Source organism: Heliangelus exortis, chromosome 3, assembly GCF_036169615.1.
Source record: "Heliangelus exortis chromosome 3, bHelExo1.hap1, whole genome shotgun sequence".
NCBI lineage: Eukaryota > Metazoa > Chordata > Aves > Apodiformes > Trochilidae > Heliangelus > Heliangelus exortis.
In genome coordinates this window covers 30,703,336-30,717,329 of record NC_092424.1, presented here as the reverse complement: position 1 = coordinate 30,717,329, position 13,994 = coordinate 30,703,336, and the positions used below count along the sequence as shown (strand labels likewise).

At 43.3% G+C, this 13,994-nt stretch overlaps 1 protein-coding gene and 1 long non-coding RNA gene across 3 annotated transcripts; one reads left to right on the top strand and one right to left on the bottom strand.

The window, feature by feature from the left end:
• Nucleotides 1-2,896: 2,896 nt before the first annotated feature.
• Nucleotides 2,897-3,431, bottom strand: LOC139795502 (uncharacterized). The gene is made up of 2 exons (XR_011725524.1): nucleotides 3,311-3,431; nucleotides 2,897-3,050 (listed from the first exon to the last, which is right to left on the bottom strand). It is a non-coding gene; the product is annotated as an uncharacterized lncRNA (long non-coding RNA).
• Nucleotides 3,432-3,613: 182 nt separating this feature from the next.
• On the top strand, nucleotides 3,614-13,575 carry PCARE (photoreceptor cilium actin regulator). Of its 2 annotated transcripts, XR_011725099.1 has the most exons (3): nucleotides 3,614-7,631; nucleotides 10,889-11,236; nucleotides 13,445-13,575. XR_011725099.1 is itself a non-coding variant. In XM_071739844.1 (2 exons), the coding sequence occupies exons 1-2, from the start codon at nucleotides 3,889-3,891 to the stop codon at nucleotides 11,016-11,018; spliced, it is 3,873 nt and encodes a 1,290-aa protein (XP_071595945.1). In that variant the 5' UTR covers nucleotides 3,614-3,888; the 3' UTR covers nucleotides 11,019-12,972. The 2 variants fall into 2 exon arrangements, 1 of the variants encoding a protein (XP_071595945.1); XM_071739844.1 differs by lacking the exon at nucleotides 13,445-13,575 and having other exon boundaries at nucleotides 10,889-12,972.
• The last annotated feature ends 419 nt before the right edge of the window (nucleotides 13,576-13,994 follow it).

Here is a 13,994-nt window from a genome sequence, read left to right as displayed (position 1 = left end):
TGAAAAGGGGGGACAAAATGAAAAGGGAGGGAGGAGAATGAGAAGGGGGGGCAGAATGAGAAGGGGGGGCAGAATGAGAAGGAGGGGGGGGCAGAATGAGAAGGAGGGGAGAATAAGAGGAGGGAGAATAAGAAAGGGGGGGGGGGAGGGGATGGGGGGCGAGAATGAGACGGTGAAGGGCAGAATGAGAAGGTGGAGGGAAGAATGAGAAGGAGGGAAGAAGGGGGGCGAGCCCCCCACCCTACCTCCTCTCGGCGGGGAGAGCGTAACCCGCCGGCCCTCGGGCCTCCTGCCCGCAGCTGAAGATAGGCCCCGGCCTCAGCCCTGGCCCCGGCTCCGGCCCCGCCCCTCACCACACCGACCAATCGGCGGCCAGCACCTCCCTGGTGGCCCCGCCCCCTCCCGGTCTGTCAGCGGCAGCGGCGGCGCCGGGAGGGGTGGGAGGTGAGGGCGGGGGCGCCGCGCAGGTGCCCGAAGCACGGGGCGTGGGGACGCGGGCGGCTCCCCAGCGGTTACCACATCGGCAGCGCCGGGGTAGAAGTCATGGAATCACAGAATGCCGGGCTGGAAGGCACCTAAAGGATCAGCTGTTCCAAGCCTTCTGGGCAGGAGCGTGGTTTAGATGGAATGGCCCTTGACAAGCTGGATCTTACCTTGTATTGCCGAGCGCCCAGCGTTGGGGAACCCACCGACTCTCTGGGGGCATCGTTCCAATGTCCGTCTGTTCTCGTCATGAAAAAATTGTCTTCTGGTGTCAAGTCGGGGAACATGATCACAATATTTTTGTGCTCAGTGTGTGTCACTATTAATTAAATATAACTGCTGTTTATAACCAATTTTTGTTCTTGTTTTTGTTTTTTAATTGTACAGGGGAGGCAGGATAAATAATGGGAATGACAAGTGGAAATTACCTCAAATGAAGTACTGGAAAACTCAAGAGCTGTATGTGTTCTCGGATCCCACAGACCTGAAAACTGATGGAAAACTGAGCTGCAGTTGTGCTAGTTAATGTGGTAACAGATGGCCTCAGAAAAATTAAGATAGTTGTTCCATTTCTATAACATTTTCCATACTTTGGAAAAGTCAAAGAAAAGGGAGATTACCAATGACATTCTGAGGTATTTAATCTTTTTTTCAGGTTTTCCTTCGCTGATTTTGGCAGGAAAAAAACCCTGAAAACTGATGACACAAAGAAAAACAGAAAGAACTGTGATTAAAAAGGAATGAACCAATAGAAGATGAACAGGATCATCTCATGGATGTGACTGAGGAAGAGAAAGATGCAATTGTAGTTGACAGTTACAAAATTAACATCATTACTAATGCAATGCAATGGCATAAAAAAAAACAACCAAACCAACAAACAAACCACATGTCTTTGGATGCATAACTGGAGAGTTGTGGCAGGGAAGTAGGCATGCCAGCAGGTCTGCTATCCCCTTGGGAAATTGCACACAATTGTAACCACCCTTTTTCAGCAAGAGGCAGATAATACAGCTTTTCAGATATTATTTGCTTGCACAGTAAAAAACAAAACAAAACAAAAAAAAACCCCAGTCTATTTTAGGAAGCTGCCAGAGCATGGCTTGTTTAATGCAGGAGAGCGAAAGCTGAGACAGAGGGTATGGTTGCCATCTGCCATAAACCATGGAAAATGGTGTGTGAACAAAATTGTAAATACTTTTATGCAAGCACCACAGAAAAGCATCTTGCATTCTAGAACATCCTTCTGGTTGGAGCACTAAAGGGAAAACACCCAAAAGTTGTAGCTCAGAGTGAATCCTGTTACTTAGTGCTGCAATTGCAAAGGAGACTTGACACTTTTGCCTGACAAAACCCCTGTATGTCCTGACTTGCACCCCTGGGCCCTGCAATGGAAGATTTTTTAAAAATATTTAAGCCTCATTCTGCACCTTTTACATAATATCTTTGTCAGCCACTCCTATGTGCCGGGATGTGATTGAAATAAAAGTCTGTTCAGCCTCTCCTGCCTAACTCATTTGTAGCTGCCATGGGCTGCAGAGTTGCTGAGCACCTGGAGAATTCAAAGTAATGGGCTGCAGCAGCTCTGACCACCTTGGGAAGAAGATGAGGAAACAATCCTTGTGTGCAACAAGTAGGTTTTAACTAAAATATTATTTCACTTCTTTTTTCTCCTGTGGGCAGAAACAGGGGATTATTAACCAGTTCAATCATCTACACAAGTTTATGTGTCAGAGGAAAGGGATCATTTAAATGGCTTTGGAAGACACTGAAACTTCAAGTCAAGCCACTCTAGAGCAAGGAGTAGGGCAGCAGAGAGGTTCTGAAAGTGACCACACTAATACACCACTTCCAGTGTGGCTTTGTGACAGCAAACATGTTCAAAAGACAATGGATACTCCTCCAGGAGCTACCCTCAGAGACAGGTGTGAGACAAGGAGTTGTGTAACTAACCACAGACATCTCTCTCTTACAACAAAGGCTTCTGCTCCTTGCCAGTCTTCCCATCCCTGCCAATTATCTCCTGAGGTACATGCCACCCTTCCTTCCTCCAAGCACCAGCCAGCACCCCAACATGTAATTTGCCCTCTGCAGTTCCTGCTGAGGCATACCAGCCCCCAGCTCCTCAACTTCCAGCTCCCATTTCTGGATCCACAGCCTCGAGCATAGCTCTTCACCAACAGCCACTCTCATTAATGAGCCTCTCTCATTAGTGCCCAGGCAGTGAAAGGAGATCATCCTCTCTCCAGAGTCAATGTCTGCTCCACACACATTAGGACTCACCCCAGGATGGCTGCCTTGGCACACCATACTGCCAGGCAGCAGCTTTTTTTCTTCAAGTTTTATTCTGTTAATGAATAATGGCAAGGAAGTCACTTTTATAAAAAAAAGAATTTATCACAAGACACTCAGAGAAAGGAAAAACTTAATTTTCATTTGCTTTTTTTTTTTTAATCTGAAATTTTATAGTTTATATCCATTAGATGCAGACACCATCTTAACAATACATGCAAAACTTATTCTACAAATCCTGTTATGTAGTTTGGATTTTCAGGCTGGGAAGCTACCTAGAAGAGAAAAAAAAATACTTTCCAAGAATGATCACCTGAGGGGGAAAAAACCAAAAAAAAGCCTTGTTTGGAAGTCTTAGAAGGAAAAAGTGAGCAGCATGTCACTTGCAAGCAGGAGAAATTTTTAAGACTTTCAAGGCAGAAATCTAACAGGCATCTCTAACCCATTTGGTTTTGAGTCTTACTCTCCAGTGGGTACATAATTGGACAAGGTCACATTTCTCTTGGTTAAAGAGTACCTAATGGCATTTCCATACCTGTTCAAATTGTTTCCCTTTAAAAAGTCTTCAAAAGACAGTCTCTTCCTTTTCATCTCTGCATTCAATATTATGTTGTTTTTGCAACAAGGGCCAAAAAGGGGGACAGGTACCCAGTCCTCTTGCCTCCCAATATAGTGCAAAAAAAAAAAAAAAATCTGTCTTTATAAATACAACGTGAGTGCTGACTGGCTGGTGCCTGCTTACTCTAATGAGCTTTAAATCTTATTTGTAGAAGACATCTGTCAAGACAGAAGTAAGGCACGCAAGTCCTCTTAATCCATTAGCTCTAAATCCAGCAGAGATTTCACACTTCTTTTTTGAATCAAAGAAGAAAACCTGAATTGGAATGTATAATGGAACAGTGCACAACTTCTAGAGCAGATCCTAGGCACTAGGCACATGAGATTTTGAGGCAAACAATGAAAACTGAGAACAAAACTGGGACTGTGATGGAAAACTCGTGAGAAAAAAGCCAGCCTGCAGTTCGGGATGAAACAGTGAGTTTGATTCTTTGTTGTGTTTTCCCTAATTCACCTGGATTTTTAATCAAAAATAAAACCAGAGATAGAGAAAAGATGGGCTGCACTCCCTCTCACAGTGAGCTTGCTAATACTATTGCAAGAACTGGTCTTAAGAGTTTGAATAAACCTAAAAGGATTTTGCATATTGATCCAGGAGATAAAGGAATACCTATGCTGGTTAAAGGTTCATCTTGCTACAATTCTGATGAACTCCACCAATATGGGAGAGAATACATGGGAGAAAAGGAGGATAAACTGTCAGAGCAGGACAAAAATGATAATTTGCTGTTATCTTCCAAGGATCATTCACATAGCCAGATTTCCAGGGAAGACAAAATTGAAAGGAGAGCAATAGATGCTGAAGTTGTTATGTCTGAACTGATTGAGTCTCAAAAACACATAACTGAGGCCATACAGATCAGAAAGCAAAACTCCTGTGAATCAGAAGGATCAGCTTTCATTTGGGATGACAAGAATGAAAGCAATGCAAAGCAAATGCCAAAGAAAGGAAAGAAGCAAAAAAATCATAAGTTGGAAAAGCAAAGTCGACCTAGAAAAATTAAAGAAAAGTCCCTTTTGGCCCCTTGTGAGACAGAGGAAAAAGTAGATTTCCCAGAAGTGCTTGTTAAGGCTCATCAGAGTGCATATGCCTTCTTAAATCCTAACCTCTCTAAGTATGAAACTATAATTCACATGGCCAGCCAGGCTACCCAAACTCAGCTCTTCCTACAGCAAATGGTAAGCTTCCTCATGCTTCGCTTTGATGAAATCAACCAGCTCCTAGAAGAAATTGCCAGTGATGGGGAAAATCTTCTCAAAGATGTAGGTGGGAACCTGGCATGGCCAGTTGAAACAGGTGATTTGAAGGAGCACCCTGATCTTCTGCAACAGCTACTGCAATACACAGTCAATAAAATGAAGTTACTGAGTGGGACGCTGGCCTTGCTCACCTCCGACGCCCTGCAAGAGACATGCGGATACCTGCAGTCTGCTGCAAGCAAATTGGAAGGAAAACTGAAAGCAAAGCAAAGCTTTGATGAACGTCTGCTACGAGCAGTAAGGCTGCTTGAAGCCTCAGCAGTGGGACGCTCTCAGTCCCATGGTGATGACAGAACTCTCTATTCTGAGGACAGTGGCATTGGCGTGGACAGTGAATCCCTGAAAGAGTTCGGTGCTCTCAGCCAGCATGGAGGACAGGCAAGCTATGATTCCTACCCACATGGACATCTGTCCCAAAAGCATGCCAGAACAGTGGAGCACGTGCAGGATGGCACAGTGTCACCGAGCACAGCTGCATCCCATGACTGTGCACTTGAAAGGCATTTTACAGATATATTTTGTTCAGCCATGCAAAGCAGGGGAGCCGATTCTTGTCAGGGTGGAGTACCAGAAGGAGCTTCTGCCACGCCTCAATATGCATTCTTGAGCAAAAGCCATTCTTATAATTCCTTCCAGTCTGACTCTACTCAGGAAGATGAACATTTCAAAATCTGTGAACCAACACATTTCCCTTCTGATTATGATGATGATGATGATGGAAGCACCCAAGGGGAAGATGATGACAACACAAGCTTATCGGAAGTGGGGAAGGATGATCTGCCGAAGAGGCCCTTGTCTTCACCTGCAGTCCCTGATAGCACACAGAGGCAGTCCATCAAGAGGACAGAGAATGCAGAAACAGAGGAAATTATTCTGAAGATGAAAGATGCCATCAGTGAAAAAATCAAGTTTGTCCCAGATAAATCTGGGCATAAGGAATGGATAGAGGATGAGAGTGGAAGAGCAGTCCTGACAACAAGACCCAGTACAGCAACAGGCAGCCAGAAAACCTTCAGGAAACAAAGACGGTCCAGGTCAGAGGAGTCTCTCAGAAGCCAGGCAGAGGATCCAACCCTCCTAGAGCTTCAAAGAACTCAAAAAGAGCTGAGCAAGAGGCTGGAAATGTTTTATGAAAAGAAGGATACAGATAACAACCCAGATCCTTGGGAGTCAAGAAGAGCACCCTGTCTGCAGGATGAGCAAATTACATCCAGGTCCTCTAGCAAACTGAGGGCCTGCCTCTCAAAAAATTTCAGCATCCTGCCTAACCAGGATAAAGTCCCTTTGTCCACGGCTGATCAAAATCCTGCCCATCAGCTGAATCAGAAAAGAGGCAGGAAGCCTTTTAGAGCTACTGTGCCCGCCCAGGAGACATCAGAAAGCAAAGAAAAGGAGCCTCCTGGAACAAAAATATCCAGTGGCAGCATCTGTGCCCCTCGACAGTCTGTCAAAAAGCTTATTGAAACATTCAGTCCTTCTGATGATCTTGTGAAAGTCGCACCTTTAAGATCTTTAGGACCGATCAAGTGCATCAGAAAATTTGAACTTCCGGTCATCCCGCCTACCATTCCGTTCCAGAGAGGCCTGGCACCCTTAAATCTTAAGCATCGCATTTCACCAGTAGAAGAAACAAACCCTTCAAACACCAATGGAATTCCTTCAGACTTCCCAAACGCCCTTTCTGCACCAGCTGAAGAATTAAAGGACGCAAAGGAAGAGACTGATGAAGACATTGAGAATCTGCCGCCCCCACCATCTGAAATGCTAATGGACAATTTTTTTGACTTACCTGAGCCTGAAGAAGCTTCAAGAATAGAAGGAAACTCTTCAGAAGATGCCAAAAATCCTGTACAAACAGAACTCCATGCTACAAAGAGATCAAAAGTTTCACCCAAAATTAAAGCCTCCCTTCAGTCCATTGACTTATTGCCAAGTAAAAATATCAACAGACCTACTGTGATCACTAACAAAGGTCTAAGGAATACTGGATCAGGGGAAGAGAAGCCAAAAAGGTACTCTCTAGAGCTGAACCCTACAAATGTGCGCATCCCTAGCCAGGAGGAGATATTGGCGACCCAGAGAAAAGAGGCTGCAGACTTGTACAAGCAAACCCATAAAATTATTCCTCTTCAAAATCCCAGTGGGGTGTCAAAATCAGGCAGCAGCAGCTCAGAAAGCAAAGAGCCTAGTTCACCTGCGACTTCAGTACAATCCCAGAGGCATAGTTCTCCCAGTTCACCCAGGAGAAATGAAAAAGGGTCAGTATTTGCCAGGAAGGTCTGTCCAACAAGAACTCCTTCTCCACCAACTGAGAAACGTTTTTTCAGCCCGCCAACATACCACCGGCACTCTCTGCAGGCTTTGAGCAATCCACAGCCCAGCTCACCCACCACGCAGAGGAAACCCAGTCCCCTCTCCAGCCCCAGGATGCCCAGCCCACCTTTGCAGAAGAAGCTGCCCTCTCCACCACCACAGCGAAAGCCACTCAGCCCTCCCACAGGGCACAAGCAAAGCTCCCCAGTGCTGCAGCGAGTGCTGGGCTCCCCAGCCTACAACCGAGACCCAAGCCCCCCTCCATTTCTCATCACCCCCTCTCCACCAACCTCCCCATCCCGCTTCCACAAGGGGCCGAGAGCTGGGCTGGGTGCTGGGGAGGAGCACCAGCTCTCCTCCTCCAAGAGGAGCAGCAATGTCCGTTCGATATTTTGCCGGGCCACTTCTTCCTTATTTGAGGCCAGACCTTCACTGGAACCCAACAAACCCGCTGCAGAGGTGGCCCGCCAGCCTGAAGCTTCACCACTTTCCCAAAAGAGCAGTCTGCTTTTCCAGCAGCCTGGAGACAGGACCAGAAAGCTCTCCCTGGGTGCTGCAGGTCCTCAGCAATTTCTGAGAAGTTTCTCTGACTGCCAACCAGGGGTCCAGTTCCGTCTTCCAGCTCCTGCAACAGCTGTCAGTGAACCCATGCTTAACCAAGCAAGGTAAGAAACTTTCCGCTTTAGGCCGAGAAAGCATAAGTACAGCTTTGCATCGGCTTCCTAAACTTCTCATGAGAATTTAATGTTGTTAAGAGATTGCCTAAAAATGTGGCCTGTTCATGTGCAGAACAGATGGCTGGGCAAAGACAACACCGTAGGTGGACAAGATGGTCACTATAGGTTCCTTCCAACTGAAATATTCTAGTCTAGCCCAGCCTAGCCTAGCCTATTCTATCTTGCTTCAGATCTCAGTAGACTACCAGTTTGAATAAAGGGAAGAATTACCTCTCCATGGCTTGCTCAAGCACATCAGCCACCCCAGGGAAAATTCAGTGCTGTTTTTATGGCACAGAACTCCCCTTATTTTCATGGGTGCTAAGGACTCCACATTCAATTCTTGAAAGTTCTGAAGTAACACTCAGGTTATAAATGGGTAGCCTTGCACCAAGTGGAAGGGTATCACTCCTAACATCAGCCTCTAAGCCAGTAGACTGTTCAGCTGAAACCTGTACTAGAATGTTTCAAATCAGCTGGCAAGAATGGCAGACAGATAATGGGTAGGCAAGGATTTGTATGGATGTAACTAGGACTTGAAATTTCGAGCTTCTCATGTAGGCTTTTGGATTCAGGTGCTGATTTAGGATCCACAACCCAAACCCAGTTTTTAAAATGGGAAAACCTCCCATGGCTACTGAAGATTCATTGCTCTGAAAAAATCAGTTTAAAGAAACTGAAGCATCAAAACACACAATTCCACATTTGCAGCCGTTGGTTTTAAAACTATCCTGATTTTATAAAACCTGCTCTTAGCTTTAAATTTTCTCTACCACTTAAAAAAAAATAAAAATTACAAAATCAGCCAGGAAACGGAAATGGATATTTGGGAATTCTCAAGGATCAAACAGCCTGGAGATACAAAATGTTGCTATTATAGTTTCTTAGCAGGATGTTTAAGTCTATTAAGCTCTAAGCTACAAGAGGATTAAGACCCTTCTCAAGTAAATTTTATTCAAGTGAGGAATAGTTTCACTCTTGCCCCAGAACAGCTGAAATCACATGACTTGTCCCCATGAATAGGGATTGCAATACAAAACCCTAGCAGGAGATAAAAGTGCACTGGTAATTGCACAATTGGACAAGCAGTCCATTGCAAGTACAGGGACAGTTGTGCATACTGAAGTCAATGTCAAGAGTATATTTCCTCTTCAAAGGTAGAATGAGGACTAAGTTTCCCACATTGCCAATGCATGCAGAAAACGCTGGGAAATACAAACCATTTTGTAATTCCTAATTCTAACACTGCACTATATTCTGACATTTGAAGATTTCCTAAAAGTCCTGTACATTGTTGCTGGGTTTCCTCTCATTGATACATACTGTGTGAAGTCAGCTTTGTCTGCTTCATTATTCTATCCATGTCTGCATCTGGTCTCAAATTTACAAGCCATTCCCACCCCGCTGTCAGTCTCCTTTCTTTCATTCCTTCCCTTGTCTTTTTTTTCACAGGAAGGGGAGACAGAGACACTCCTGTAATAACATCACTCTTATAGGTAAAACATTTTGAAAATCAGTGAGTTAGGCAGTTTCTCCCATGCTCTTAAACTCCCAGGTATATTGCTCCACTTCTTCTGTGCCCAATTAAAACATCCATTTTCTGAGAAACAGATTGCTGAAGATAGTCCATCAAGGGTGTGTGCAAGCAACATGTTCCTCATAAGGCAGCAAAGCCCCCTCTCCCGCCCAGCATATTTTAGCAGAAACACCAAAAAAGGGTGACTTCCACCTCATTTTGCCAGCTAGCATTACCAGGCAAATGTCCAGTGTTGTGTGCAAATTTGCATGTCTCATGCATAATCACTGCTTTTGTAGAAGGCTCTTTTGCCAAGGATGTCTCCTGCCTATCCCATTTTCTAAGGGATATCCGTACTTAAAACACTGTTAGCCCAAACTAGAGCTGGTGCTAGAGCTTTTGGGGTTAGTATTAGGGTAGCTGGGCAAGAGTTTCACTTTCACGTTTTGGAGCTCAAAGTCAATACAACTGGTTCACACTGGGACAATCTGTGGATGGAGAGACTGAACTAACTGGTTTTTAAGCCTGGTCATTTGACAGCAATCAGCAGTTATTGGCATCTTATGAAGACATAACAAGGATTAAATAGGGAGATTAAATGCTCTTGCCTGTAAGATATTGTTCAAGGCAGCTTGAGGATGGATTGGGTTGACTGAATCAGGGCCAAAGCAAGTAGCCCAAGTGACACCTTCTGCAACTGGGGAATATTTGATTCTGCATTAGTTTCATGACTGGTCATGTATCCCAAATATCTTCATTCAACAGTTCAAATCACTAAAGTACTGTTAGTCAGAATAGGAACATAACAGTTTCTTTGTAGTTGAAAGCCAATTCAGTTTAGCAGCATACATATTTCAAATACAATAATGATTCCCAGATAGCTCTGTAATATTTCCCCATGTTGAACTTAAACCACTTCAATTAGTTACACACATTTCAGCACATTTCAGCGTGAAGGCACATATATTTAGGTTAGATATTAGAAAGAATTTCTTTACTGAGAGGGTGATCAAGCATTGGAATGGGCTGCCCCTGGAAGCAGTGGATTCTCCATCCCTGGAGATATTTAAAAAGAGACTGGATGTGGCACTCAGTGCCATGGTCTGGTAACTGCAGCGGTAGTGGGTCAAGGGTTGGACTTGATGATCTCTGAGGTCCCTTCCAACACAGCCAATTCTATGATTCTACGATTCTATGATATTCTATGATATTCATGACTAGTGCCACTGTGACTCAGGAACATCACTCACACTTTCTGTGTCCCTGTTCTTCTGTCTCCAGAGTGGTAGACTTATAGCACCACAATACACATCCCACAGTCATGCTGGCATACTCAGAAATCACTGTAACCATGGCAAGCAGGGACCTTCCCTCCAGTAGAGTCGGGAACAAAACACTTTACTCAAATCTGTTTCTATCTGCAAGTGAATGCAGATTCACATGGAGCCCCTCTTAAACATACAAAATTTTTACTTCCCAAGATAATTTTGGGAGGGGACAGTACAGTGCTTTTGGCATCACAAGAATAAAATCTGGACAGTGCATATAAAGACTGTGTATACCGGAGGAGGGCAGAGAATGACAGCAGCATGCAGCATTTGTGCTTTATGGGTTAACATGGTATAATCAGCACTCTTTTAAAAAGTCACAATTCATTAGCCTCTTAACTTAAGCATCTTTCCTTCTACAGCTTGGAGGAGAGCCCTAGAAAAGCAGATGACTCTTGGAACAGCCCTTGTACTCCTGAAATGAAAGAGTCTAAGAGATCCACTTCCCACCCTGAGCTTTATGTTGTAGGCCAGGGGCTGCAGAGGGACTAATGGCAGAAGTACCCACCAAGGCAGAGGCACTAGCAAGGCCTTAGGCCCTGAAGACAGGAAGCAAGCCCCCAAAATTTGGCTTCACTTTTTGGAAAACCGTATCACGGCATATCAGGCTTTTATCATGCAAAAAAACAATCCAATGAAAGTCATCTGCTTCTCCTTTCATGGTTCGACTGAAAGATCTACACTGAACAGAAGAAACACTTTGCAGCTGGGTGAGTCTGAGGCAGATTGGCTTGATATAGAACCTATACCCAAGTCCTTTGTTTCACTGTTTAGATAAAGGAGTAAAAAAACCTATCAGAAACTACCATTATTTGATATGCTATTTATTTAAGATAGCATCACTGTTTCAGTCATGTAAAAAGCAGCTGTTGCAGCATCTCCTAGGGGGAGGTAACATCCTTAACCAACTGAGTTTTCTTGCAAAACCATCAATGGCGTAATCAAAGAAAAATCTCTTCACTAAGTGGGTAGAACACAAGCAGACAGAATTAGGTCAAATGTAACTTAAAACAAAATAACTAATTCTAAAGGAATAAAAGTAGGGATCTTAAAAATCTCAAAAAAGCTTTGATCTTCTAAATCACCTCTAATTATCATGTAATCTCATCACCTCTAGTTTCCAGGGTGCAAGTCTTAATCCTGATTACTTTTGTAATAGCCCAATCAAACAACATTATAAATCCTGAGGAACCTGAAGACGTTTCTTTTTTTCATAAAAAAGATAATACTGCCACCAAGAATCCCTTTCTCCCCAAAACAGGTTTATATTCTGATTTATGCAGTTTGAAGGAATTTATTGTAATTTCACTGAGGAGTGCAGAGAGAGTCTTGTTAATAAAAACAAAAGTTATTTATAGTTGATTAATCCTAGGCTTTTACAGCACCCACTGGAATAGTTTCAGAATTTACTGGCTCTTGCTCACATAATTTACCATCCCAATTAAGACACAACTTCAATGTAATTTAATGAATTTACTTTGACATGTTTTCATATGCATATTTAGTTCAAAGCATGACCCAAAAAGTAGCCCTATTTTGGTAAGAATAGTTTGGAGGTTTTTTTACAGTTTTCATGATGGTGGTATCTTGGCACTTTACCTTCACACAGGATTTTTAACCCTTCCTGCACACCACCATGATGGGAGAACCGAGGATTGTCTTATGCTGTACAAGGGATACCTCTGGATATGAACTCCTAAATTTTAGTCTAGTGCCTTAATCACAACCACCCCTTAATATGTTCAGTGCCATTTTATGTCACAAAGACAAGGAAACTGTAATTGCTATGGTTAAGGTGGGGTTTGAATATAAAGAAGTAACTTGCAGTGAATAGATGAGTTTGTGAGGTGTTTGTGAGCTTGAGGTGGCAAAGCAGTTGTACCCGTTGTGAACAGCTCAGATATCAAAACAGATCCACTTTCTAATCCCACAGACAGGTGCACCATCCCATATCAAGTTGGAAAGTCACCCAGGAAGATACTGCAAAGATCATAACCAGGGCAAACTCTGCAGGCCAGTCTTCCCCCTCATCTGAAGTGTAGCTCCTTCCCAACTGCATAAAATACAAATACATCTTTTGCGTGTATTTTGAATTTGTCTGTTCTGCTGGCAGTAACCTCCCAGAATAGAAACAAACAGGAAGTATGAAAGCAGAAAACTGGCACTTTGCATGCCTAAATGTAATTCTGTTGATGAAAAAGTAAGAGTGGGAGGACTCAGAAATGATAATTTTATTTCTTTACAGTTTCAAGCTGCAGTTCACCAGCATCCACTGGTGGTGATAAGTATTTACTTAGCATCCAAGGACTTGTGGGGCAAGATCTACAGCAGCACGTGAAGCAAAACTTCATTTCAGCAATCAAGCTGGAAACCTCCTCATACATGTGCTAGCTAGACATGGACAAAGCATCTTTCAAAAAAAAACCAAAGAAACCCAATAAAAAACAAACAAACAACTCCCCCAAAACAAACAAACAAACAAAAACAAAAAAACATACAAAAACCCCACAACCAAACAAAAACCAAACAAGGCACCCCTGAAGATGTGGTACATGAACTGGCATTTTATCAGCATCTCTCCCAGCTTTGACTAAAGCAATAGTTGTCAGGCCACCCACTACAAACACAACCCCATCTAAACACTGCAGCTGCTGAGGTATTCTGGTGTTGCCTTGTGGATGGTGCAGCAAAACACATGTTGTATTCAAGAAACAGAGCTTCTCTAGGAGCAATCTACAAGTTTATAAACTTGTGACTACATACAGCTAACAGATTCTCTTTGGTACTGTTAATGTACAGATCCCTTTCAAGTAAGGCATTTATCTTCAATTTGTATTGCAAGCATGAGATTAAGAGTAACTATAGTGTGCAGTATGATAGTTTGGCTCACCACTTTTTTGTTGTTTTTTACATTACAGGTATTTTGGAGCAAAACTTCCATTTTTCATGAATAAAATATTTATAGAATACAATTGTTTTATAATACTGTTTTCAACTCTAAGGCTTATTTTTTACTGATGCAAATAAATCAAAGTTTTTATATACCAAGTATGAGTTTGATCTGTCTTATATTCTGTATGCAGCTTCCTTAAATCTTAGCCCAATGTTACACTATTTATTCCTTCCTTAGTGCACTAACAATTGTCCTGTGCTATAAAAAGTCCATTTACGTCGATCTTCCCCTCCCCAGCACAATCTGGTCTTGTTTTGTATTTTACTGGTACATCAATTAATCCAGGTTGCATTTCCACTCAGAAAACATGCCTTTTTTATGGTACAAGTTCTAGCCTGGATACTGATGAAACAGAGTATATGTTGGCTGTGCTTCCACCTCTTCCCTGCCCCAACCTAATCTTAAACTAGCTGTCAGTTTTGTACTCAGAGCCCCTGTGTACAGCCAGAGCTAACTGGAGCATGAGGCAGTGGCTGTGTCCTGTGGGTTAAAATCAGAGTGCACCTGCTGCAGTG